General features: G+C 39.2%; 1 protein-coding gene across 2 annotated transcripts in view; it reads left to right on the top strand.

Moving 5' to 3' along the window:
- The first annotated feature begins 3518 nt into the window (after nt 1–3518).
- Nucleotides 3519–24384, top strand: part of zgc:91944 (uncharacterized protein LOC436941 homolog) — a 47790-nt gene continuing 26924 nt past the window's right edge. For both annotated transcript variants that reach the window (XM_062529297.1, XM_062529296.1), the window contains exons 1-3: nt 3519–3684; nt 4269–4372; nt 4758–5169. In XM_062529297.1, coding sequence (XP_062385281.1) covers nt 4297–4372; nt 4758–5169 — 488 coding nt within the window. In that variant the 5' untranslated portion in view covers nt 3519–3684; nt 4269–4296. The remainder of the gene's footprint in view (nt 3685–4268; nt 4373–4757; nt 5170–24384) is intronic.

Raw genomic sequence — 24384 nt, 5'->3', positions numbered from 1 at the left:
GTTATCAAAGGGTACCACAGTAAGTAAATACTGGAATGCCTCGCCTTTAACTTCTCAGTCTGTGTGTCCGTTTGTTTGAACAGTGCCCATTCAACCATAGCCTGACTCTCGCCAGACCCTTGTAGTTCCGCCATGCTCCACCAGAGGCGTTTCGCTGAGCTCCACACAAGGGTCTGGGTTCGAGGGCAATCCAAACTCCTTCCAGGGAGCAAAAAATGATGAACCAATCAGGAGTGCCGAAGCGAGTATTTGATTCAAACAACAATGGCGGCACGCAGCGAGGAGTCTTGTGCTGACATTGATTCTGCTATTTCAACCGTTTTGTCGAATCTATCGAGTATTCATTCTTTAAAAGATGAACAGAGAATGGTTTTGAAGACGTATTGGTGGCAAGGATGTTTCCCCTCTTCTTCCGACCGGGTTTGGCAAGAACTTGAAGTAGCCTAGCACGTCATTCAAGATAATGGACAAGTGGTTTATCAAATCACATGCAAGGATGTTTTATAAGGCCCCGCCTTCAGAAATACATCTCCTATCGAGAAGTCCCAGATCCTTGTGTGAAGCTCAGCGAACTACAAGGATCTGGCGAGAGTCAGGTTAATTCAACCATGCTATTCCTCTTGAACAGAGGTTCTCAATGTTTTTGGTTCCAAGGATCCCTTTTGGGGGACAACATTTTCCGAGGACCACCGTATAACCGTAACGATTAACCATTTGTATTCTCTGAAGTTGTGACCAGTCCACTAATCCATGTTTTTTGGCAGATGTGTAACTTGGTCTTTGCTTGACAACATGGACTGACTCAAACATTTCATCAGACTCAAACATTTCATCAGCTAGCTGGCTAACAAATAAGCCAGGCTGAGCAGTAGTATGGTTCTTCATGACCTGAATTAAGTTAAATGTTAATGTGGGTAGGACCAAATAGACACAATTCATTTTATGGGTGAAAAGGGCATCATCTTTTTAAAATTATAAACCTCAGCAAATTATTTTGCGGACCCCTTGGCTATGGGTCACAGACCCCAATGGGTCCCCGGATCCCACTTTGAGAACCACTATCTAAACCCGTAGTCCAATTGCATGGTCTACAAAGGTCTGCTTTAAAAATAAGATTGGGGGGGGGGGGGGGGGGGTGGCTATAATAATACATAATGCATGTGCAGTAAGCAGAATTTAAGTATGGCTGCATATGACATTTAAAAATGACATTAAGCCTATAACAGCTGTTTTGAATTAATGCTATTGAATAACTTCACGAGAAGACACATTTTGTGGAATGACGCATGATATGAAATTTGGGACTCAAAACATGTGCGGCATTCTGAATTCAAAGTCTATTGGCTCTAATGACTGTCCAAAGTAGCTGCCCAGGGCTATTCGAAGTGTCGGTTTAGCATAATGCACGCATCATTTTTGGGCTTTTATGCCTTTAATCCAATAGGACAGTAGAGAGAAACAGGAAGCGAATGAGAGAGAGAGTTGGGGTGGGATCCGGAAAAAGGACCACGGGGCGTAGATCATTCAAACCCGGGTCGCCGGCATGCGGTGATGGTGCCCCAGCCAGTTGCGCCAGGGCTGGGGCCTGGCATGCTATTGCAAACCTCTTGCATCTTGACTATCCATACCGTGCATGATTCATTGCTACTGGTCGTTCACTTTGCTGGGAAAATTGAATAAACTCCATTGTTAAATACCACACTTTTCAACACAAATTTGCATGCAGACACACTCTACCTATAGCCTAATGTGATGAAAAGACGCACCTGGAAATGTGTGCCAGTTATAAGACAAGATGAGATGGACAGGCTGCTTTTAAATACATAAGAACAGGTTGTATCACTTCAAGTTAATAAAGTTTGTTTTTTTAAAGATGCACTGTATTTTACAAATTTACCATGTTGTCTAAATGGAGCTTTTGTTGTAAGTGACATAAACACTATCACCAAAAAGTGGACTGAAGTGCAATTTGACTCAAGATTGTCTGTTAGGCTCGGATCACTTACAAAGGAGGCTATGTTTTCATCTGTGTTTAAACCTTCTATTTGATCCACCACCTGTGTTTCAGAAGAGATGTTGCATGCATGAAATGGAGAGATAACAGTCCACTACTCCATAATCTGGATAGTCTGGGGGCAGCATTCTGATTGGCTGACTGATTGATTATTTAGCTAATTTGATTATTTAGCTAATCTTAAACAGAGACAAAATTCATAGCTCGTGAATGTTGTATCGATTGTTGCCAAGTCCACTTACAGTATATGCGACTTTGAGCAATATTTGGACTTTTTTTAGCAGTAGCTTCTTTTAGGCTTTCTCCATATCTGCTGCTCCTCCCTTTACCTTTAACCATGCTCTCCCTATGCTGCATAGGATCTGTGTAGAGTTCAGAAGTTTCTCTTTGCCAAGTCAGAGTGATGGGGTAGCACAGATGTAAAGAGCTCACAATTCTTCAAAGAATAAGTCAACCACATACAGTAGCCTATACATGTGTTTAAGGCTGTTTTGAAAGTCAAAGAACGTAGGCTACACAGGCATAAATCTTATATTCACAACATACTCTTACAGCTACAAAACTTTTTTGACTCCTTATGTCTCCGTTTTTCAACACATTTTTACATATATGGTGATGGATATCTTCAAACTGATTTTCAAACAGTAATTTGTTTAGGCCTATGTTGTTACAAAGTTATTCTAGCCCACACATAAAAAAACAACAACAACAAAAAAAAAAACAATGACAAAAGTAGGCTATTTTGTTTGGCTTGGCTAACACAGAAATGCATATAGGCTATGCCCCGTGATAAACCCATTAGGGTATACTGAGATCTGATAAGCTGTAAGGTGTTGCATCTAAAATGCAGAGAATCATGTTAAAATCGAGCTAGTCCAGTGCTGACTATTCACTGCAGATCCATGTTGTGGATGCAGACAGGGCAGCTGTATATTTGGACTCAGGAACGAGAGCGTCCCAGTGTGTTTTTGTTATCTTGATATCTGAAAATATGCTATCTGGGTACATACCACCTGAAGCATTAGTTGGTGCAAGGTCAATTTGCAGTCGAAGCTCTGGCTGTGCTGGGCCCAAGGAAGCACGATCAAGACTCAGAAGTCACACTGGAAATTCAGCTGGTTAGTTTTGGGCCGGTGTCCAGTCAGTCAATGTGTGGCTTTAAGGTGGGTCAAGCACCTTTTGTTCTACAGTAGTGTGAGCACCAAATGCATACTGGCTTCATTAAATACAGTAGGCCTAGTATGTTTTAACATTATGCAAACACCCTACACACAAGCTGCAGCCTGCATTCCTAGGTAGCCACTGTGTCCAGTAAAAAGTATGATTATTACAAGTGTGGACATAGCCTTTTAAAGCAGATGTTTGAGAATATTACAACTCAAATCAATTTGAGATAAAAACAAACAAACTTCTGTTTGATATTCTCCACTGGTGGCATTCAACACTTCCTGAATCAAGTTGGGACAGCTGCGGGTGAGAGGTCAGACCGAATTCCTATTTTACACCGACCGCCTACCTCACCGCAGCATCCCGGGACAATGTGACCCATCTGGTTCACCTTCAATAGCTAGTTTGGACTGTTCAAAGTGGAAAGCGGTGCCAGTAGAGTGCACCAGCTACGTCGTCTGGCTGCGGCAAAACATCTCTGCACTTAGCAGCTGCACTGGGAGGTAAGTAATGTTTGGTAACTGTTTCGGGACGTGTGCTACGAATAACTTTCCAGCTAACTTAGCTTGCTAATATTTTGGCTAGCCATCTCGTCACTGCTGCCCTCATAATGATTGTGTACAGTAGCTAATAAGATGTAGGTTGTGGCTTGTTTGTTCGTGTTTGTGCATTCCACTCCACGTAATATTACTGACGTTTAATTAATGTTAGCACATTTAGCCAGACAGATTGCTAACGCAATCCTAGACAGCCACAGTAACAAATGCATATGCAGTTACAGACCTTCAGCTAGATTTAATACAAATATGCATTACGTAACGTAAGTAGTGCCACAGTCGTAGAGCTTGTCATACCGAAAATTAAACTAAGCATCAACTGTCTGTGACCTATGCCAGTTAGCTAAAGCTAGCCAGTAAGCTAACAGCCTCAACTACAGTGGACCACTTAAACTATGAGGTTTGTCAGGATTGCTCATGTTATGCCAGCTACATAGTTCATCTTCAAATTGAGTTGCTGCGGATCCATTTTTTGTTAGTGAGCGATTCTTTACAATGTTCGATAACCTGTGTCTCCCAATCTGTGACAGTGTCCTTCACCCCGTGTTTTTCTGAGCCATGCGACAGTGGTGCCTACCGGCCGTGGCTCCACGCACTGAACCGCTCCCTACGGGCCGACTGTCTCCGCTCTCAGGTAGTTGGAGGCTCATCATGTTTATTATACAACTATTCCCATCTAGGACATAAACTGAAACAACTATGATTTAATACACCAAAGCCGCATTTTCCTGACATCGTATTTCAAATGTACACCTTATTATTAATTTCCTGGTCAGCAATATTTCTGTTTGGTGACTTGAACAGACTTTCTCTTCCATTTTTTGCAATGGACTCGAACAGTAAGCAGCTGAAAGCAGGCACCAAAGTGTTTTGCTTCTCATAGCTTTTGCAACGTGAATAAGTTTGTCCTAGGTATTTAAGTCTATGTTTTCCATGATGTAACAACTATAGCAATATCCTCAGTGCTTCTCTGCTTTTAGGATTTAGGTTTTCTTGTTTCATACTTACTTGTCTTACAGATGCCAGGATGGAGTGTTGTGATGTGGAGCCTCGCTACACCATCGAGCAGATTGACCTCCTTCAGCGACTTAGACTTTCAGGCATGACCAAACCGCAGATCATTCAGGCGCTAGACTCTTTGGAGCGGCTTGATTCTGACCACCGCTCCCCTTCCTGCTGTGACAGCCACCCGGCCCCTCCCAGTGTAGTTACCAATACAGCAACAGTTGCATCTTCGTCGTCATCATCATCTTCCTCTCTTACCTCCGCCACTACACAGACCCCAGTGATTGAAGCCTCTTTGTCACCAAGCAACAGCTATGAGGCCTCACCTCCACCCCTCTATCCCCCTAGTGGAGTACAGCGTTCATTTAGCTATGACCTGCCAGAGGAGGACTGGGACCTGGAGGAGAAGGTGGAGGAGTACATGAGGTGAGAATCTACTTATGATATGCTGCTAAATCGTTCCGTTCATTCAAACCAAGAGAGCAGTGATTCCATACTGTTTGTCACAGATTTCATGTCTCATTTGACAGTTGTTGGATGTTGTTGAGTGTTGTTGGGTTGTTGTTGTGGAGTAAGTGGAGTAGTGTGACTGTTCAATTTAGCACGTGACAAGCAAGTAGACTATACTAATTATTGTGTGCAGAAATACATAGAATCAATGCTACCTTGCTTAGCAACAGGAAGTGCCAAAACAACGATTGGAACTATTTTTTAGGTGTGGAGAATGAGTGAACAACTATCAAATTGTGTTTTCTGTAGTTTATTTAGATTTTTAAAGTATTGCAAAAGCAGTATGGCAGGAGTGGGTATGAGAGTCGGGTTGGTAACGGATATAACCACAGCCTTCAGCCTCATGCCTACAGCCGAACCACAGCTGTGGGTACGTCCTTACCAACCCCATTCTCATTCTTGCCCTAATGCTGAAGTGTTGTTCAATCAGATCGCTCTAGTTTTATTCCATAATATTCTCCTTGCACCTTACCTTGGCTTAAACAATGAAACAGGCTTTCCATTTGTGTCTGTCTAGCTTGAAAGTTGCTGTCATTGAAAAGTACCTTGGGAAGTCACCGCTGTTGGGTAAAAAAAAATAATGTTATTGGCTAACCTAAATTACAGTACAGTATATGCCATGAAGGCTCTTTAACCAGCTCATATATTTCTGGTGGAGCACCAGAGGAGCTTGTTTTGGTGTACCTGTTTTGGACCCAATTGCACCTAATGAAGGAGCAGGTTAAGATGCTGAAGGATTTATGTGTGTGTCAAAGTTGAATTGTGCTGTCATATAAATAATAATAATAATAATAATAATACCATAATAATTATCTTTATTTATAGAGTGCTTTCTAAACAAAGTTACACAGTGCTTTACAAAACAATACACAATACAGTAAGACCATATCAACATTGGTAAGAATAAAGGAAATGTATCTTTTTTAAAAAAAGAAAGAAAGAAAAATAACAAAATAAACTACAATAATTAGACTGTTTACTAGGCTGTTGAAAAGCTTTACGGTATGAGCTAACTTTAAGTGACTTTTAAGGAGAGATTTAAAATATGTCAGAATCAGCTAACCTTATTTGCTCAAGCAGTGAATTCCAGAGGTTTGTTGCCAACACAGAAGGATATCTGTCCCCTTAAGTAGCAAGCCGGGACTCGCGAATGGTTAATAAACCTTTGCCTGCAAACCTTAATGTTTGTGTAGTGTATTCTAGGGCACTATCATATCAGAAATGTAACCAGGGGAAAGGCCATAAAGACCTTTAAATGTAGGCTTAATGAGTATTATTTCAAAATCAATTATCCAGCATATTGGGAGCCTTTGTGGTGATGCTAGAACAGGAGTGATGTTTTCATACCATTTGGTCTTATTTAGGAGCCTGGCAGCAGAGTTTCAGACTATTTAAAGCCTGTGTGATTGTTTCAATAATCCAGGCGTGAGGAGATTTTTTTTAAAAAAAATTTTAAAAAGCATGTCAAATGGTCTCTGTGTCTATGAATGATAAAATAGGCCTTATTTTGGAAATATTCCTTAGTTGGTAAAAACAAGATTGCACAAGCTTGGCAATGGTGTTCAAAATTTAGATTGCCGTCAAACCAGATTCCAAGATTCTTTGCAACTGGCTTGGCTTTATCCTACAAGAGACCTAAAATGGCAAAATTCGATTCACCATGTGCTGGGACCCAATGACAAGGATCTCTGTTTTGTCAGAATTTTCCTGGAAAAAGTTATTGGACATCCTGTTCTTAACTTCTTAACATCACTAAGGCAGTCATTCAGTGTTAACTAGGATTTGAGGGTCAAAGTGGAAGGTTAATCTGTGTACCATCTGCATAGAAGTGAAAAGGAAAGTGAAAATGTTTCTGGGAAATGTGACTAAGGGGGAGCATGTAAAAGCTAAATAAAACTGGTCCCAAAACAGACCCCTGTTGTGCACCACATTTAACAGAAGAGTAAGAGCACATATAGTTGTCTGCAGAGACGCATAACCTTCTATTTGACAAGGATGTAAACCATAGCAATGCAGTGGCAGATAATCCCACCCAGTGCCTCAGCCTGTTTAACGTACACACTGATCAGTTGTGTCAAAGGCCGCAGTAAGGTCCAGAGGTATCAGAACAGAGCCCAAGTCATCATCCGCTATTCTTAAAAGGTCATCGGTAATTTTCTGTATTGATGTTTCAGTGCTTTGATGTTTTCGGAAGCCAGATTGATACCTCTCAAAATGTTGTTATGAAGAGCAGAAAGAAGTTGATTGGGCACTATTTTTTTTATATATATAAACAAGATATTCAGTGTCCGAGTGAACATGAAAGGAGCAGAATATAACAGAAGATGCTGTTACAACATAGCTGACGCTCCATCAGAAACATATGAGCTTGCTTAAGAGCCTTCTGTGGCATATAGTAGTTGTCACTTGATGGCCTTGTTGCATTGCAGTTCCATAGGTATTGCACTTAATAGAGATTCTATTTAGAGTTTCCTGTAATGGTGCGAGCATTGAGAATAGCCGGAACTGCTGAAACGTCTGCTCCCTCCCTTTAATTAAAATGTTCTCTGCAAAGACTTTGTCTGGCGAAATCTTTCAGTGTGCGAACCACTCCAGCTTTTCCTTTGGATCTTTTTGTTATAACACACCAACACACACAAAAATCTGGTATCTAGAGCGCAACAATACTGTACATCTCTACCCTCGTGTTTCCTGTAATGAAATTAATGGATGTGATATTGTCTCATCATAATACTGACTAAAGGTACCTCTTTTTCCCCTCCCCCTTTGTTTGTTCACTTTTTGGCTTACTGTATGGGGTGCCTCTCATTCGGCTTTTATACATCCTCCCTTCCTCTTCGGGCCTCGATCCTCACTGATCTACATAAAGAATGATGGGATGGCAACAATGGGATAGTCTATCCAGTTTTAGTTATAAATCAGTGGGAACGCCGATCGAGGAGAGATGTTGAGAGGCACCCATGGGCTACAACCTGTTGCCTCACAAGTCTTGATCATTCTACCTCAATTGTTTTCCTTGCCTCACTCTGCCTTCTCTGTCTTGCTATATACCCCCTGCCTTGTTTTATTTCAAGTCTTCTTTTTTTGGCTCGTTTTCTTACCTTCCCTTTACCTCTCTGTTTCACCCTCTCTTTCGCATCTGTCCACCTACCTCTCTAATGGGAGGACAGTTTAATATAACCGCAGATAATGACTGCTTCTCTTCCCAAAGGAGGTAGCTCATTTACTTAGTGCGCTGATGATGTAGGGCAGGTCTACAGAGAGCTGATGAGCATAGAGGAGTAGCATAGCACTAGTATACAAGAGGCAGCGGTACATTGAAATTACACTTTTGCTACAGGTGTCAATGCAAAGTAAAGTTACTTGCCTCAAGATTCTGCTGTTGTAGCTACAAGGTAGCCTAGCTGGCAGCAGATAATATGGATCAATTGCGTGTTTGCACAGGCAGTCAGTGAAATTCCTGTAAATTCCATACTAGTTATACTAGTTGACTGCCTGTACAAACACTCAATTTAGCCTGTAACATTTCTTTACCATTACTGAATTAAATGGGCATAGTGCATAAGGCTCCTACCCATGTTGAACTGTACTTGTAATGACATTGAGCCTCTTCAGTGGCACAGAAAGCAATCTACTTCAACATTTAATTATAGTGCATGAAAATGCACTATACTGTTCTTCCTAGTCTTCTTCCGCAACTTCTTATTATTACAGTGCATGAAAATGCACTGTACTGTTATTCCAAGTCTTCTTATTATTACAGTGCATGAAAATGCACTGTACTGTTCTTCCTATTCTTCTTATTATTACAGTGCATGAAAATGCACTGTACTGTTCTTCCTCGGTCTTCTTCTTATTATTATTACAGTGCATGAAAATGCACTGTACTGTTATTCCAAGTCTTCTTATTATTACAGTGCATGAAAATGCACTGTACTGTTCTTCCTATTCTTCTTATTATTACAGTGCATGAAAATGCACTGTACTGTTCTTCCTATTCTTCTTATTATTATTACAGTGCATGAAAATGCACTGTACTGTTCTTCCTAGGCTTCTTATTACAGTGCATGAAAATGCACTGTACTGTTCTTCCTAGGCTTCTTCAACTTCAACTTTTTATTATTATAGTGCATGAAAATGCACTATACTGTTATTCCAAGTCTTCTTATTATTAAACTTCTTCTTCTAACGCAGCCAATTCAGCTTCAACCGTTTAACGTAGAAACTTCATTCAAACGTTGTTGCGTAGGTCTTGCTTATGCCATGCCTGCTTTGTATTTTTCAACTTTGTAACTTTTATACTTTTTAAACTATTAGTTTAAAACTATTACAATTTCCCCCATAGACTTAACATTGCTCATTATGACATCACGGCAGCAATTAGAATCTTAGGCCAGGTGGCCGGCCACCTGGGCACCAACTGTCAGTTTCTCTGGCTTTAAGCATACAGTCTCTCAGAAGACTACATATCCTGTTAACTGTTTCCTCTGTCCACAACTGTTTCAAAATAAAAGTCCTCACTGCAATAATACACTATTAAATCATTTAACCATTGAAACTACTCAACTATTGAACTGTTCAACCATTCCAACTGTCAGTTATCATCCACTATGCCTCCAGTCAACTACATGAAACCTCCATGTACCTAGCAACCAACATAGCAACCATTAAAATTAAGCGTTTATGACCGTTTCCATAGCAACCAACATGATTATACTGCAGTAACTTCTTGTTTCCTGATAGTGGCCACCATGGATACCCTAGCAACAAATGTTTCAAAATAAAAGTCCTCACTAGCAAGTTAGCTAGTTAGCATGGTTAGCATAGTTAGCATTTTTAGCATAACTGCAAAAAATCATCAAATAAGTTAGCTAATCAACCTGGTTAGCAAATTTAGCATTGTTAGCATAGTTAGCATTTTTAGCATTGCTGCTAGAAATCATTGGTTAAGTTAGTTAATCAACCTGGTTAGCATTGTTAGTAAAGTTAGCATTGCTAGCATAATTAACATTTTTAGCGTAACTCCTAGAAATCATTAGCTAAGTTAGCTAATCAACATTTTAACATGAACAGAAATCATTAGTTAAGTTAGAACTGGAATGTTTCATCTTTAAACAGTCTACCTTCACACTATCAACTCTCTGTAAACTATGCAACCACCATGTTTACCCTAGCTACACCTTAGTAACCATATCTACATTATCTATCTATTTCTGCATTTTCATGCACTGGTAATTCCTTGGAATTGCATTTCTAGTTCTTCTTCTAACGCACGCAATTCAGCTTGAACCGTTTAACGTAGAAACTTCATTCAAACTGTGTTACGTAGGTCTTGCTTATACCATGTGTGCTTTGTATTTTTCAACTTTGTAACTTTTATACTTTTTAAACTATTAGTTAAAAACTATTACAATTCCCCCCATAGACTTAACATTGCTCATTATGACATCACGGCAGCAATTAGAATCTTACGCCAGGTGGCCGGCCACCTGGGCACCAACTGTCAGTTTCTCTCAGGTTTTAAGCATACAATCTCTCTGAAGACTACACATATCCTGTTAAACTGTTTCCTCTGTCCACAACGGTTTCAAAATAAAAGTCCTCACTGCAATAATACACTATTAAATCATTTAACCATTGAAACTACTCAACTATTGAACTGTTCAACCATTCCAACTGTCAGTTATCATCCACTATGCCTCCAGTCAACTACATGAAACCTCCATGTACCTAGCAACCAACATAGCAACCATTAAAATTAAGTGTTTATGACCATTTCCATAGAAACCAACATGATTATACTGCAGTAACTTCTTGTTTCCTGATAGTGGCCACCATGGATACCCTAACAACAAATGTTTCAAAATAAAAGTCCTCACTAGCAAGTTAGCTAGTTAGCATGGTTAGCATTGTTAGCATAGTTAGCATTTTTAGCATAACTGCAAAAAATCATCAACTAAGTTAGCTAATCAACCTGGTTAGCATTGTTAGCAAATCTAGCATTGTTAGCATAGTTAGCATTTTTAGCATTACTGCTAGAAATCATCGGTTAAGTTAGCGAATCAACCTGGTTAGCATTGTTAGTAAAGTTAGCATTGCTAGCATAATTAGCATTTTTAGCGTAACTGCTGGAAATCATTAGCTAAGTTAGCTAATCAACATTTTAACATGAATAGAAATCATTAGTTAAGTTAGAACTGGAATGTTTCATCTTTAAACTGTCTACCTTCACACTATCAACTCTCTGTAAACTATGCAACCACCATGTTTATCCTAGCTACACCTTAGTAACCATATCTACATTATCTATCTATTTTTGCATTTTCATGCACTGGTAATTCCTTGGAATTGCATTTCTAGTTATTAAACTTCTTCTTCTAACGCTCGCAATTCAGCTTCAACCGTTTAACGTAGAAACTTCATTCAAACTTTGTTGCGTAGGTCTTGCTTATGCCATATGTGCTTTGTATTTTTCAACTTTGTAACTTTTATACTTTTTAAACTATTAGTTAAAAACTATCACCATTTCCCCCATAGACTTAACATTGCTCATTATGACATCACGGCAGCAATTAGAATGTTACCCCAGCTGGTCAGCCACCTGGGCACCAACTGTCAGTTTCTCTCAGGCTCCTCTCTGAAGACTACATATTCTGTTCCCCTGTATCCTCTGTGCACAACAGTATCAAAATAAGTCCTCCTAATTCCATCCAACTTTATATCCATTCATCTTCTTCAAACCATTCACTCATCCACCCATTCTAAACAGTCTGCCTATCAACAACATCAATTAGACGCTCTACATTGAACTTTTAAACAATCTACTCTGTCTCAGGCTGGCTCTCTTAAGACTAGCCAGTTAAATTGATTACACCTGTATCTGTATCCACTACTCTCAGTAGAGAGCTGTGTCTCTCCATTCTACAAGAATATAAGGCACATTCCATCCAACATTCTATCCATTCATCTTCTTCAGACCATTCACTCATCCACCCATTAAACTGTCTATCAACATCTATTAAACAATCTGTCTATCAACATCCATTAAACTCTCTGTCTATCAACATTAATTAGACTATCTACATTCAACTTTTAAATTATTTACTCTGTCTCTCTGGCTCTCTTAAGACTAGCCAGTTAAATTGATTACACCTGTATCAACTACTCTCACAGAGCTGTATCAGTGTCTCTCTTAACAAGAATATAAGGCACATTCCATCCAACCTTCTATCCATTCATCTTCTTCAGACCATTCACTCATCCACCCATTAAACTGTCAATCAATATCTATTAAACAATCTGCCTATCAACATCCATTAAACATTCTGTCTATCAACATTAATTAGACTATCTACATACAACTTTTAAAGTATTTACTGTGGGTGCCTCTCAAGCAGCGTTTATATGTCCTCCCTCACTCCTCGCTCCTCACTGATCTACATAAAGAAAGATAAAAGAAGGGCTAGACTATCCCATTGTTGCCGCTCCATCATTCTTTATGTAGATCAGTGAGGATCGAGGAGCGAGAGAAGACACGTAAACGCTATATGAGAGGCACCTTCTGTCTAAGGCTTTAAGCATACAATCTCATTAAGACTACAGATCCTGTTTCACTACTTCCTCTGTCCACAACTGTTTCAAAATAAAAGTCCTTACTAGCAAGTCAGCTAGTTAGCATGGTTAGCATTGTTAGCATAGTTAGCATTTTTAGCATAACTGCAAAAAATCATCCTGGCTCTCTTAAGACTAGCCAGTTAAATTGATTACACCTGTATCAACTACTCTCACAGAGCTGTATCAGTGTCTCTCTTAACAAGAATATAAGGCACATTCCATCCAACCTTCTATCCATTCATCTTCTTCAGACCATTCACTCATCCACCCATTAAACTGTCAATCAATATCTATTAAACAATCTGCCTATCAACATCCATTAAACATTCTGTCTATCAACATTAATTAGACTATCTACATACAACTTTCAAAGTATTTACTGTGGGTGCCTCTCAAGCAGCGTTTATATGTCCTCCCTCACTCCTCGCTCCTCACTGATCTACATAAAGAAAGATAGAAGAAGGGCTAGACTATCCCATTGTTGCCGCTCCATCATTCTTTATGTAGATCAGTGAGGATCGAGGAGCGAGAGAAGACACGTAAACGCTATATGAGAGGCACCTTCTGTCTAAGGCTTTAAGCATACAATCTCATTAAGACTACAGATCCTGTTTCACTACTTCCTCTGTCCACAACTGTTTCAAAATAAAAGTCCTCACTGCAATAATACACTATTAAATCATTTAACCATTGAAACTACTCAACTATTGAACTGTTCAACCATTCCAACTGTCAGTTATCATCCACTATGCCTCCGGTCAACTACATGAAACCTCCATGTACCTAGCAACCAACATAGCAACCATTAAAATTAAGTGTTTATGACCGTTTCCATAGCAACCAACATGATTATACTGCAGTAACTTCTTGTTTCCTGATAGTGGCCACCATGGATACCCTAGCAACAAATGTTTCAAAATAAAAGTCCTCACTAGCAAGTTAGCTAGTTAGCATGGTTAGCATTGTTAGCATAGTTAGCATTTTTAGCATAACTGCAAAAAATCATTAACTAAGTTAGCTAATCAAACTGGTTAGCATTGTTAGCAAATTTAGCATTGTTAGCATAGTTAGCATTTTTAGCATTACTGCTAGAAATCATCGGATAAGTTAGCTAATCAACCTGGTTAGCATTGTTAGTAAAGTTAGCATTGCTAGCATAATTAGCATTTTTAGCATAACTGCTAGAAATCATTAGCTAAGTTAGCTAATCAACATTTTAACATGAATATAAATCATTAGTTAAGTTAGAACCGGAATGTTTCATCTACTCTCTACCTTCACACTATCAACTCTCTGTAAACTATGCAACCACCATGTTTACCCTAGCTACATCTTAGTAACCATATCTACATTATCTATCTATTTTTGCATTTTCATGCACTGGTAATTCCTTGGAATTGCATTTCTAGTTATTAAACTTCTTCTTCTAACGCTCGCAATTCAGCTTCAACCGTTTAACGTAGAAACTTCATTCAAACTTTGTTGCGTAGGTCTTGCTTATGCCATATGTGCTTTATATTTTTCAACTTTGTAACTTTTATACTTTTTAAACTATTAGTTAAAAACTATCACCATTTCCCCCATAGACTTAACATTGCTCATTATGACATCACGGCAGCAATTAGAATGTTACCCCAGCTGGTCAGCCACCTGGGCACCAACTGTCAGTTTCTCTCAGGCTCCTCTCTGAAGACTACATATTCTGTTCCCCTGTATCCTCTGCGCACAACAGTATCAAAATAAGTCCTCCTAATTCCATCCAACTTTATATCCATTCATCTTCTTCAAACCATTCACTCATCCACCCATTCTAAACAGTCTGCCTATCAACAACATCAATTAGACGCTCTACATTGAACTTTTAAACAATCTACTCTGTCTCAGGCTGGCTCTCTTAAGACTAGCCAGTTAAATTGATTACACCTGTATCTGTATCCACTACTCTCAGTAGAGAGCTGTGTCTCTCCATTCTACAAGAATATAAGGCACATTCCATCCAACATTCTATCCATTCATCTTCTTCAGACCATTCACTCATCCACCCATTAAACTGTCTATCAACATCTATTAAACAATCTGTCTATCAACATCCATTAAACTTTAAATTAAACATTAATTAGACTATCTACATTCAACTTTTAAATTATTTACTCTGTCTCAGGCTTTAAGAGTACTCTGGCACTCTTAAGACTAGCCAGTTAAATTGATTACACCTGTGTCAACTACTCTCAGAGAGCTGTATCAGTGTCTCTCTTAACAAGAATATAAGGCACATTCCATCCAACCTTCTATCCACTCATCTTCTTCAGACCATTCACTCATCCACCCATTAAACTGTCAATCAATATCTATTAAACAATCTGCCTATCAACATCCATTAAACATTCTGTCTATCAACATTAATTAGACTATCTACATACAACTTTTAAAGTATTTACTGTGGGTCCCTCTCAAGCAGCGTTTATATGTCCTCCCTCGCTCCTCGATCCTCAATGATCTACATAAAGAAAGATAGAAGAAGGGCTAGACTATCCCATTGTTGCCGCTCCATCATTCTTTATGTAGATCAGTGAGGAGCGAGAGAGGACGCGTAAACGCTATGAGAGGCACCTTCTGTCTCAGGCTTTAAGCATACAATCTCATTAAGACTACAGATCCTGTTTCACTACTTCCTCTGTCTACAACTGTTTCAAAATAAAGGTCCTCACTGCAATTATACACTATTAAATCATTTAACCATTGAAACTACTCAACTATTGAAATGTTCAACCATTCCAACTGTCAGTTATCATCAACTATGCCTCCAGTCAACTACATGAAACCTCCATGTACCTAGCAACCAACATAGCAACCATTAAAATTAAGTGTTTATAACCGTTTCCATAGCAACCAACATGATTATACTGCAGTAACTTCTTGTTTCCTGATAGTGGCCACCATGGATACCCTAGCAACAAATGTTTCAAAATAAAAGTCCTCACTAGCAAGTTAGCTAGTTAGCATAGTTAACATTGTTAACATAGTTAGCATTTTTAGCATAACTGCAAAAAATCATCAACTAAGTTAGCTAATCAACCTGGTTAGCATTGTCAGCAAATTTAGCATTGTTAGCATAGTTAGCATTTTTAACATTACTGCTAGAAATCATCGATAAGTTAGCTAATCAACCTGGTTAGCATTGTTAGTAAAGTTAGCATTGCTAGCATAATTAGCATTTTTAGCTTAACTGCTAGAAATCATTAGCTAAGTTAGCTAATCAACATTTTAACATGAATAGAAATCATTAGTTAAGTTAGAACTGGAATGTTTCATCTTTAAACTGTCTACCTTCACACTATCAACTCTCTGTAAACTATGCAACCACCATGTTTACCCTAGCTACACCTTAGTAACCATATCTACATTATCTATCTTTTTTAGCATTTTCATGCACTGGTAATTCCTTGGAATTGCATTTCTAGTTATTATTAAACTTCTTCTTCTAACGCTCGCAATTCAGCTTCAACCGTTTACAGTAGAAACTTCATTCAAACTTTGTTGCGTAGGTCTTGCTTATGCCATATGTGCTTTGTATTTTTCCACTTTGTAACTTTTATACTTTTTAAACTATTAGTTAAAAACTATCACCATTTCCCCCATAGACTTAACATTGCTCATTATGACATCACGGCAGCAATTAGAATGTTACCCCAGCTGGTCAGCCACCTGGGCACCAACTGTCAGTTTCTCTCAGGCTCCTCTCTGAAGACTACATATTCTGTTCCCCTGTATCCTCTGCGCACAACAGTATCAAAATAAGTCCTCCTAATTCCATCCAACTTTATATCCATTCATCTTCTTCAAACCATTCACTCATCCACCCATTCTAAACAGTCTGCCCATCAACAACTGTGGTCAAAATTATTCCAAGACAACTGGTGTGAGACTGCAGCTTTATTCACGATACCGGGAGCATGTTACTCACATGAAAGTCAAAGTAACAAAACCCACACATCTGTGGGCGAAGCCAGTTCTTATACCCTTAACACACACACACACACACACACACACACATGGAACATCACTAGATACACTGGTAAGTCTTTAACCACCTGGTAATTAACAGAGATAAGAATGTTTACAAGAACTCCTCAACCTAAACCATGTTTGTGTTTCATGGGGTCACCAAGGGGCCACCATCCTCACATTGCCACAGCAGGGGTTCTGGCTATCTTCACATTTCTAAGGCCAGGATGGCAACTAGAGTTAATTATATATGTAAGCCATAGTAAATGGTTAATACAAATGAGAAACATATAAAATTTATCCCACATATTCCCCCCTGTGGAGCTATGAAGCTCCATTCCTATCGCATCAATATATAATATGCATATTCATGATACAATAAACAGAAGGTTAGACTTATTTTATAGTTCTATCGTTTCCTCTTTCTTAATATCTAATATTTCTCTGAATCTTTAGAAGTTCCACTTGGCATGGGACCATGTCACTGTTGATAAACATTTAGGGCTGGTACATAGTCAATAGACCGCACAGAGAATCCTGAAAAGTTCTATAGGGAAACACTTAATAGAGAAAACACTCGCACTTAAAAATATTTTTCTTGGCATATCCAACATATTTCATTATTTCCTGTTAATGTTAATTTAGCATGGAAGGCTAACTCACAGACTTTATTATTATCACAAACTTCTTTCTTAAGGGATGATTAGGTGAATAATAAGCAAAACAAACATCAACATCTTCTGTTTTCTCAGTTATTCAAAACCAAAAATAAAACCTAATCCTAATCTTCAACAGCAGAGCTGACTTGGGTGTTTAGACCCTCCTCAGGTAACTGTCCAAATAAAATTAAACCAAAACAACAAACTTGTAACGTTTATCTAGCTAAACTGAGAAAGAATATTTTAATGTGATGCTAGTGATATTTTATTCATTCTCCCCAAAAGTCTATTCTTCAGTCTATTGCAAAATGTGTTTGTCAACCTTCTCTTGCAACCACGTGTTGGTTATGTTCAGTTCAGTTCATGTATGTTCTGGATTCTTCACCACTCTGAAATCCTTATGGCTGTACATGTAGGTGTAGATGATAATTCTTCAAAAGGCCATTTCCACTTGTCCTGATTCCAGCGTTTTCTTCCTTTGCAATCCTTTGATGAGTTCCTAGGAGCCTGGCTTGGCTGGGTTTGTCCTTTGCAAACTTTGTGGAAATGCCAACGCCACCTGATGAGAAACAGAAGACAGAGCAGCAATCAGTTCTCGCATGTAACCATTGTCCTATCTACATCTCTTAGGTTAGGTAAACTAGAGCCGGCAAGGGACGTCCGGTCAAAATCTCAAAAGTGCTAAACCTTGTAGATTTTGATGAACGGCCTCTAAGGTAGAAAAAAGCCAAAGGAAAAGCTGTCACCCAGCCCATCTCTGTTGACACTATAATTTTAAATGTTGCTTTCAACATTGAATTAACATTGAATTAGTTCTGTCAACCACACTTTGTGGTTGGTATGCACAATGGGTTCTAAAGCCAATTTGCAATTTCTCTGATAGAATTTTAAAAGTTTTATTCACAAAATGTTCTCCATTATCTGAGGTTAGTTTCTTAGGGCCTCCCAATCTAGGCACCACATGTCTCATTAAAGCCTTTTGTCTTCCTGGGTAACATCCAGGTCATTTTGAGAACATATCAACTATCACATATTCAAATCCTCTCCATTTGTTCAATTGAATGAAATACATTATAATATGCTCAACAGCCATTCAGGTGGTGGGTGATGTCCTTCCTTGACTCTCATTGTAGGTGCAACATTATATTTTAGACACATTAATACACCTTGCACAATACATGGTTGCTACTGTAGTGAATCCTGGTGCAAAATAGATTTTCTCTATTGTCTGTATCATAGCGTTAGAATTTGCATTGTCTAAGCCATGAGATAGTTTAGCAATAATGTGAACACAAGACCTCAGAAGAACTGGCCTGCCTGTCAGGGTATGTACCCACAGACCCTGTGTATTTTCCATACAATTCTTCCATTTCTGTCTTTCCTTATTATCTGATGCTTTCTGTGCTTCATTTGAAGCCTCTTCAGATATAACAATATCTGGTATTTGTAAATTCAAAAAGAAATGCATTGTGCTTTGTTGTCTCAAATTTCAAAATTCAGTTGTTAATTCAGGTGTTATTCTCTACACTCCCCCCTGCGCGGCTCTCTTAGCTGCCGCGTCAGCCCTCCTATTGACCAAGCTGATAACATCTTTATTGCAGTGTGGGTTGACAATTTACTACAGGCACAACATGAACAATTTTCTAGTTAAAACGACTATCCATATAAATGTGAACAGATTTGCCTTTTGTCAATTCCACCAATTCAGCTGATTGGGCAGAGAAATATGGGAGGAAGTGAGATTCACTCTTATCAAATTGATTCACTACAGAGTAACCAGTCCCTACCTCTCCGGACTCCAAACACTTAGATGATTTATTAACAAACAAGATTAAGTCGGGATTTGACAAAAGTGTTTCAGAAATGTCAAGGCTAGCATTAGTGCACATAGAAACAACTTCACAGTAATTATGCAAATCACCATCATCTTGTTGGTATAGAGTAGTTGGATTAAATGTTGTACAACATGCAAGGGTTATATGAGTAAGGGTTAATAACACATGCTGATATGTCAGGACACTAGCAGGTGTAAGATGTGTATATTTTCTTGTAGAAGCAATGAATATACTTCATGTGGGACATTTGCAGTGAGTGGTTGCAACAACACAATGTCAGCACAAGCTAACACCCCACTGGCAGCTGCTGTTACAAACTTCAGATAAGGAATCATTCAGGACCTAATTGTTTAGATAAGTCAAGCCACTGGTCTGTGCTGACCCTCATGCTGTTGACATAACACTGGGGATATGTTGAGGTGTTTCCACACAGAATGGTAGGTCATGATTAGGCAACCTCAGAGCTAGAGTTGACACTAATGATCTAGAACATTTTGTCACAATTGTCAGTCCAAGTCAGTTCGTCAGTCAATTTTTTAACAGGTATTTGCATATGCTTGGAGTGGCTACACTCTTTGTTTAATTTAAAATCCAAGCAAGGATTAGCCAATTATTCCTAGGAAGCACAACATTTGCTGCTTTGTCTTGGGTCTGGACAAGCAGTTATTGATAAGATGCAAGATGCATCTAGGGCCCAACAGTCAGGAGTTAGTATATAACCCAAATACTTAACTCTCTCCTGACAGAGTTGCAACTTTTGTTTGGAGACTTCCAGTCTCACACTGGCCAGGAATGTTATATTGCCACAGTGTCAATTTGGCACACCTCAGTCGGCGGATTTGCTAGTTAAACATTAGGTGATAATAGCGCTTCATGACAGCAGAATTAATATTAAGAGGCAAGATACCAGAGCTTTGTTTGAAACGGACGCTGACTCTGTATCTTTGTGGCAAATATGTCCTTTGAAAATAAACGCAAATCAAAACTAACAATATGGATCCGCTCTAATTGTAATTTATGCAATTCTATAACGATTACAGAGAAACATGTTGCATTTGGAGGCAAACTTGAGAGACCAGTGTTGGAGTTCATCACAATAACTCCTCTCTCATGTATTGCTTTACATGTTTGCGCTATCCCCTGCTCAGCCTTTTTCAATAGTGGATATTGCTCCTTCGACGGATAATTTGATATTACAGTTAGTGGCTGAGCAGTAGACAAGTAGAAGATTTGCTTTTTGTTAGGGAGACAGAGTCACAAACTCCTCCTGTTGTGCAGAAGTTCTCTGCATAAAACAAAGATCTGTCCCTGTCTGCACAAGGGTGACTTTTACTAATCACCATTTCTAAAAATATATGCCTTCATGATAATAGGAAATAAACCAAGGTGTGTTGGGCATGTGTCCAACCTTTGTCATTAACACACACCTTAAATAAATTAAAATACACATGTGTATAAGAATATATTGAGTTTGCAAACAAATATGTCAGACCAGGTGACAGGTCTACTACATCTGCAGATTAGCTTTACATGTAATTGCTAATTAGCCAGCTGTTTCAACAGTCTTAACTCTGTATGTCCTAAGTGGTACCATTGTTCTAAGTATTTCGGATCCGAGGTTATCCTGAAAGGATGACATCACACATTGCAAGTACTCTGGAGATGCCTTATCTCCCTGGACCAAGACTGGTGAAGCTAATACTACACTAGGCTGTGTGCATGTACCCTATCCAGATTATTTGAGAAAACAGACCTCTAAACCCACCCCATTATGTGTGAGTGAAACTGTAAGATGTCATTTCTACATTAAATCCCAGTCCAGTAATTTTCGGAGCAAACACTGCTGAGGAGGAATGTTGTTTAACTACATGTTGCTTATATTTAACTCCCCATGGGTTAAAACTCTGTCTGATGTTAACTGATCTGAAACTCCTATACCCTGCACTTCTCTTGTACTTTTCATTATCATAAACTTACTATTATCCTTCTTCACTCTCATAACTAATCTCTGCTCCTTTATCATTCAACAAGAAAAAATATCCCCGTTAACAGAAAGAGAGAATTGGCTGAGTAGGCTGTGCTGTTGTTGTCAGAGCGAGTTGAGGAAACAGTTCAAGTTGTAAATCAGAAGTGTCACCATAGGGTCCCCTGTTCAGACCTCTCTGTCCCATTCAGCTTTGTCATACTGAGACCAGACAGGAGTTGGAGAGTGCTGTTGTGATGGGTGATCCCAATACTCTTTCTGAGTGTCTTTGTCACAGTGGCATACAAAGTGGTCTACTCCTCTGGTTAGCCCCCCTAGCCACATCCATGTTCTTCCTTCAAGCATATTGTTCAGTTCATTCAGAGCTGTTGTACTCCAAGCAACAAGAACACTTTACATAGTCCATAATATCCTCTGTAGAGCCTTTGCCTCTCTCTCTTCTGCACAGGTCTATCTTTCTTTCTGTTCTTTATCCTACTTTCTTTTCCCTTCTCTACCATAGCCCTACTTTCATTTTCCCTTTTCTTCCATAGCCCTACATTCATTTAGCTTTTCTATGCTCCACACTATAGATAAAGGAAATTTCCCTTCACTTCACCTATTCCCTTTACCCACTAATCTCCCAACTCTACATTCAGATCCATATTTTCTCTACATGTCCCTTAAACATCCTATCCCTCTTGGTGGGTTAATGTCTTTACTCTACTACTCCCCATATCAGTGTCTCCTTAATATTTTTATTTTGCCAATTGCCTTACGCCTAAAATCAGAGCAAATCAAACAAAATGTGATGACAATCTTATCAGATACCCAAAGTTCAAAACACCCAAAGTACAAAACACACAAACACCCAAAACACACAATACGCAAAACACACAAACACCCAAAACACACACTGCGCAGAACCGGTTGCACTGTCTACTCATAGACGGCACGGCCACTACCACTATATCTGGCAGGAAATATCAGAGTACTCAACCACTGTCTACGCATAGACAGCAAACCCACTACCACTATCACTGGCAGGAAAATGTGCACTCACCACCTACTCATAGGCAGCAGACCCACTACCACTACCACTATCACTGGCAGGAAAAATGTGCACCCACTACCTACGCATAGGCAGTAAACCCACTACCACTATCACTGGCAGGAAAACGTTCTACCTCTATCTAGGCAGAACCCGTGTACACAATCACCCTATTTTACAAGCTTAAAAGAATGTAAAATCAGGGACTCACCACCAAGTTGTCTGTGACCACCAAACACGGGTGTTACCGTATCCGAGTCACAGGAGGATTCCCTCTGGCCAGGCTGGGTGCCGCTGAGCAGTGTTGGTTGCTGTTGACGGCCTTCTCCCAAGATCACAAAGAGATCTCCCTCAGTTGCAACTTTATTGGGTCCTGCGCCGTTGGTCCTCCTCACTATGTCTCAGAGATAGGTATCCCATCCTCGTCGCCAAATATGTGGTCAAAATTATTCCAAGACAACTGGTGTGAGACTGCAGCTTTATTCACGATACCGGGAGCATGTTACTCACATGAAAGTCAAAGTAACAAAACCCACACATCTGTGGGCGAAGCCAGTTCTTATACCCTTAACACACACACACACACACACACACACACATGGAACATCACTAGATACACTGGTAAGTCTTTAACCACCTGGTAATTAACAGAGATAAGAATGTTTACAAGAACTCCTCAACCTAAACCATGTTTGTGTTTCATGGGGTCACCAAGGGGCCACCATCCTCACATTGCCACAGCAGGGGTTCTGGCTATCTTCACATTTCTAAGGCCAGGATGGCAACTAGAGTTAATTATATATGTAAGCCATAGTAAATGGTTAATACAAATGAGAAACATATAAAATTTATCCCACACAACATCAATTAGACGCTCTACATTGAACTTTTAAACAATCTACTCTGTCTCAGGCTGGCTCTCTTAAGACTAGCCAGTTAAATTGATTACACCTGTATCTGTATCCACTACTCTCAGTAGAGAGCTGTGTCTCTCCATTCTACAAGAATATAAGGCACATTCCATCCAACATTCTATCCATTCATCTTCTTCAGACCATTCACTCATCCACCCATTAAACTGTCTATCAACATCTATTAAACAATCTGTCTATCAACATCCATTAAACTCTCTGTCTATCAACATTAATTAGACTATCTACATTCAACTTTTAAATTATTTACTCTGTCTCAGGCTTTAAGATATTCTGGCTCTCTTAAGACTAGCCAGTTAAATTGATTACACCTGTGTCAACTACTCTCAGAGAGCTGTATCAGTGTCTCTCTTAACAAGAATATAAGGCACATTCCATCCAACCTTCTATCCATTCATCTTCTTCAGACCATTCACTCATCCACCCATTAAACTGTCAATCAATATCTATTAAACAATCTGCCTATCAACATCCATTAAACATTCTATCTATCAACATTAATTAGACTATCTACATACAACTTTTAAAGTATTTACTGTGGGTCCCTCTCAAGCAGCGTTTATATGTCCTCCCTCGCTCCTCGATCCTCAATGACCTACATAAAGAAAGATAGAAGAAGGGCCGCTAGACTATCCCATTGTTGCCGCTCCATCATTCTTCATGTAGATCAGTGAGGAGCGAGAGAGGACGCATAAACGCTTTGAGAGGCACCTTCTGTCTCAGGCTTTAAGCATACAATCTCATTAAGACTACAGATCCTGTTTCACTACTTCCTCTGTCCACAACTGTTTCAAAATAAAGGTCCTCACTGCAATAATACACTATTAAATCATTTAACCATTGAAACTACTCAACTATTGAACTGTTCAACCATTCCAACTGTCAGTTATCATCCACTATGCCTCCAGTCAACTACATGAAACCTCCATGTACCTAGCAACCAACATAGCAACCATTAAAATTAAGTTGACTGTTTCCATAGCAACCAACATGATTATACTGCAGTAACTTCTTGTTTCCTGATAGTGGCCACCATGGATACCCTAGCAAAAATTTTTTTCAAAATAAAAGT

Source organism: Sardina pilchardus, chromosome 24 (assembly GCF_963854185.1).
Source record: "Sardina pilchardus chromosome 24, fSarPil1.1, whole genome shotgun sequence".
Classification (NCBI taxonomy): Eukaryota; Metazoa; Chordata; class Actinopteri; order Clupeiformes; family Clupeidae; genus Sardina; species Sardina pilchardus.
The sequence above is the reverse complement of the archived record's forward strand: the minus strand, read 5'-3'. Positions and strand labels throughout refer to the sequence as shown.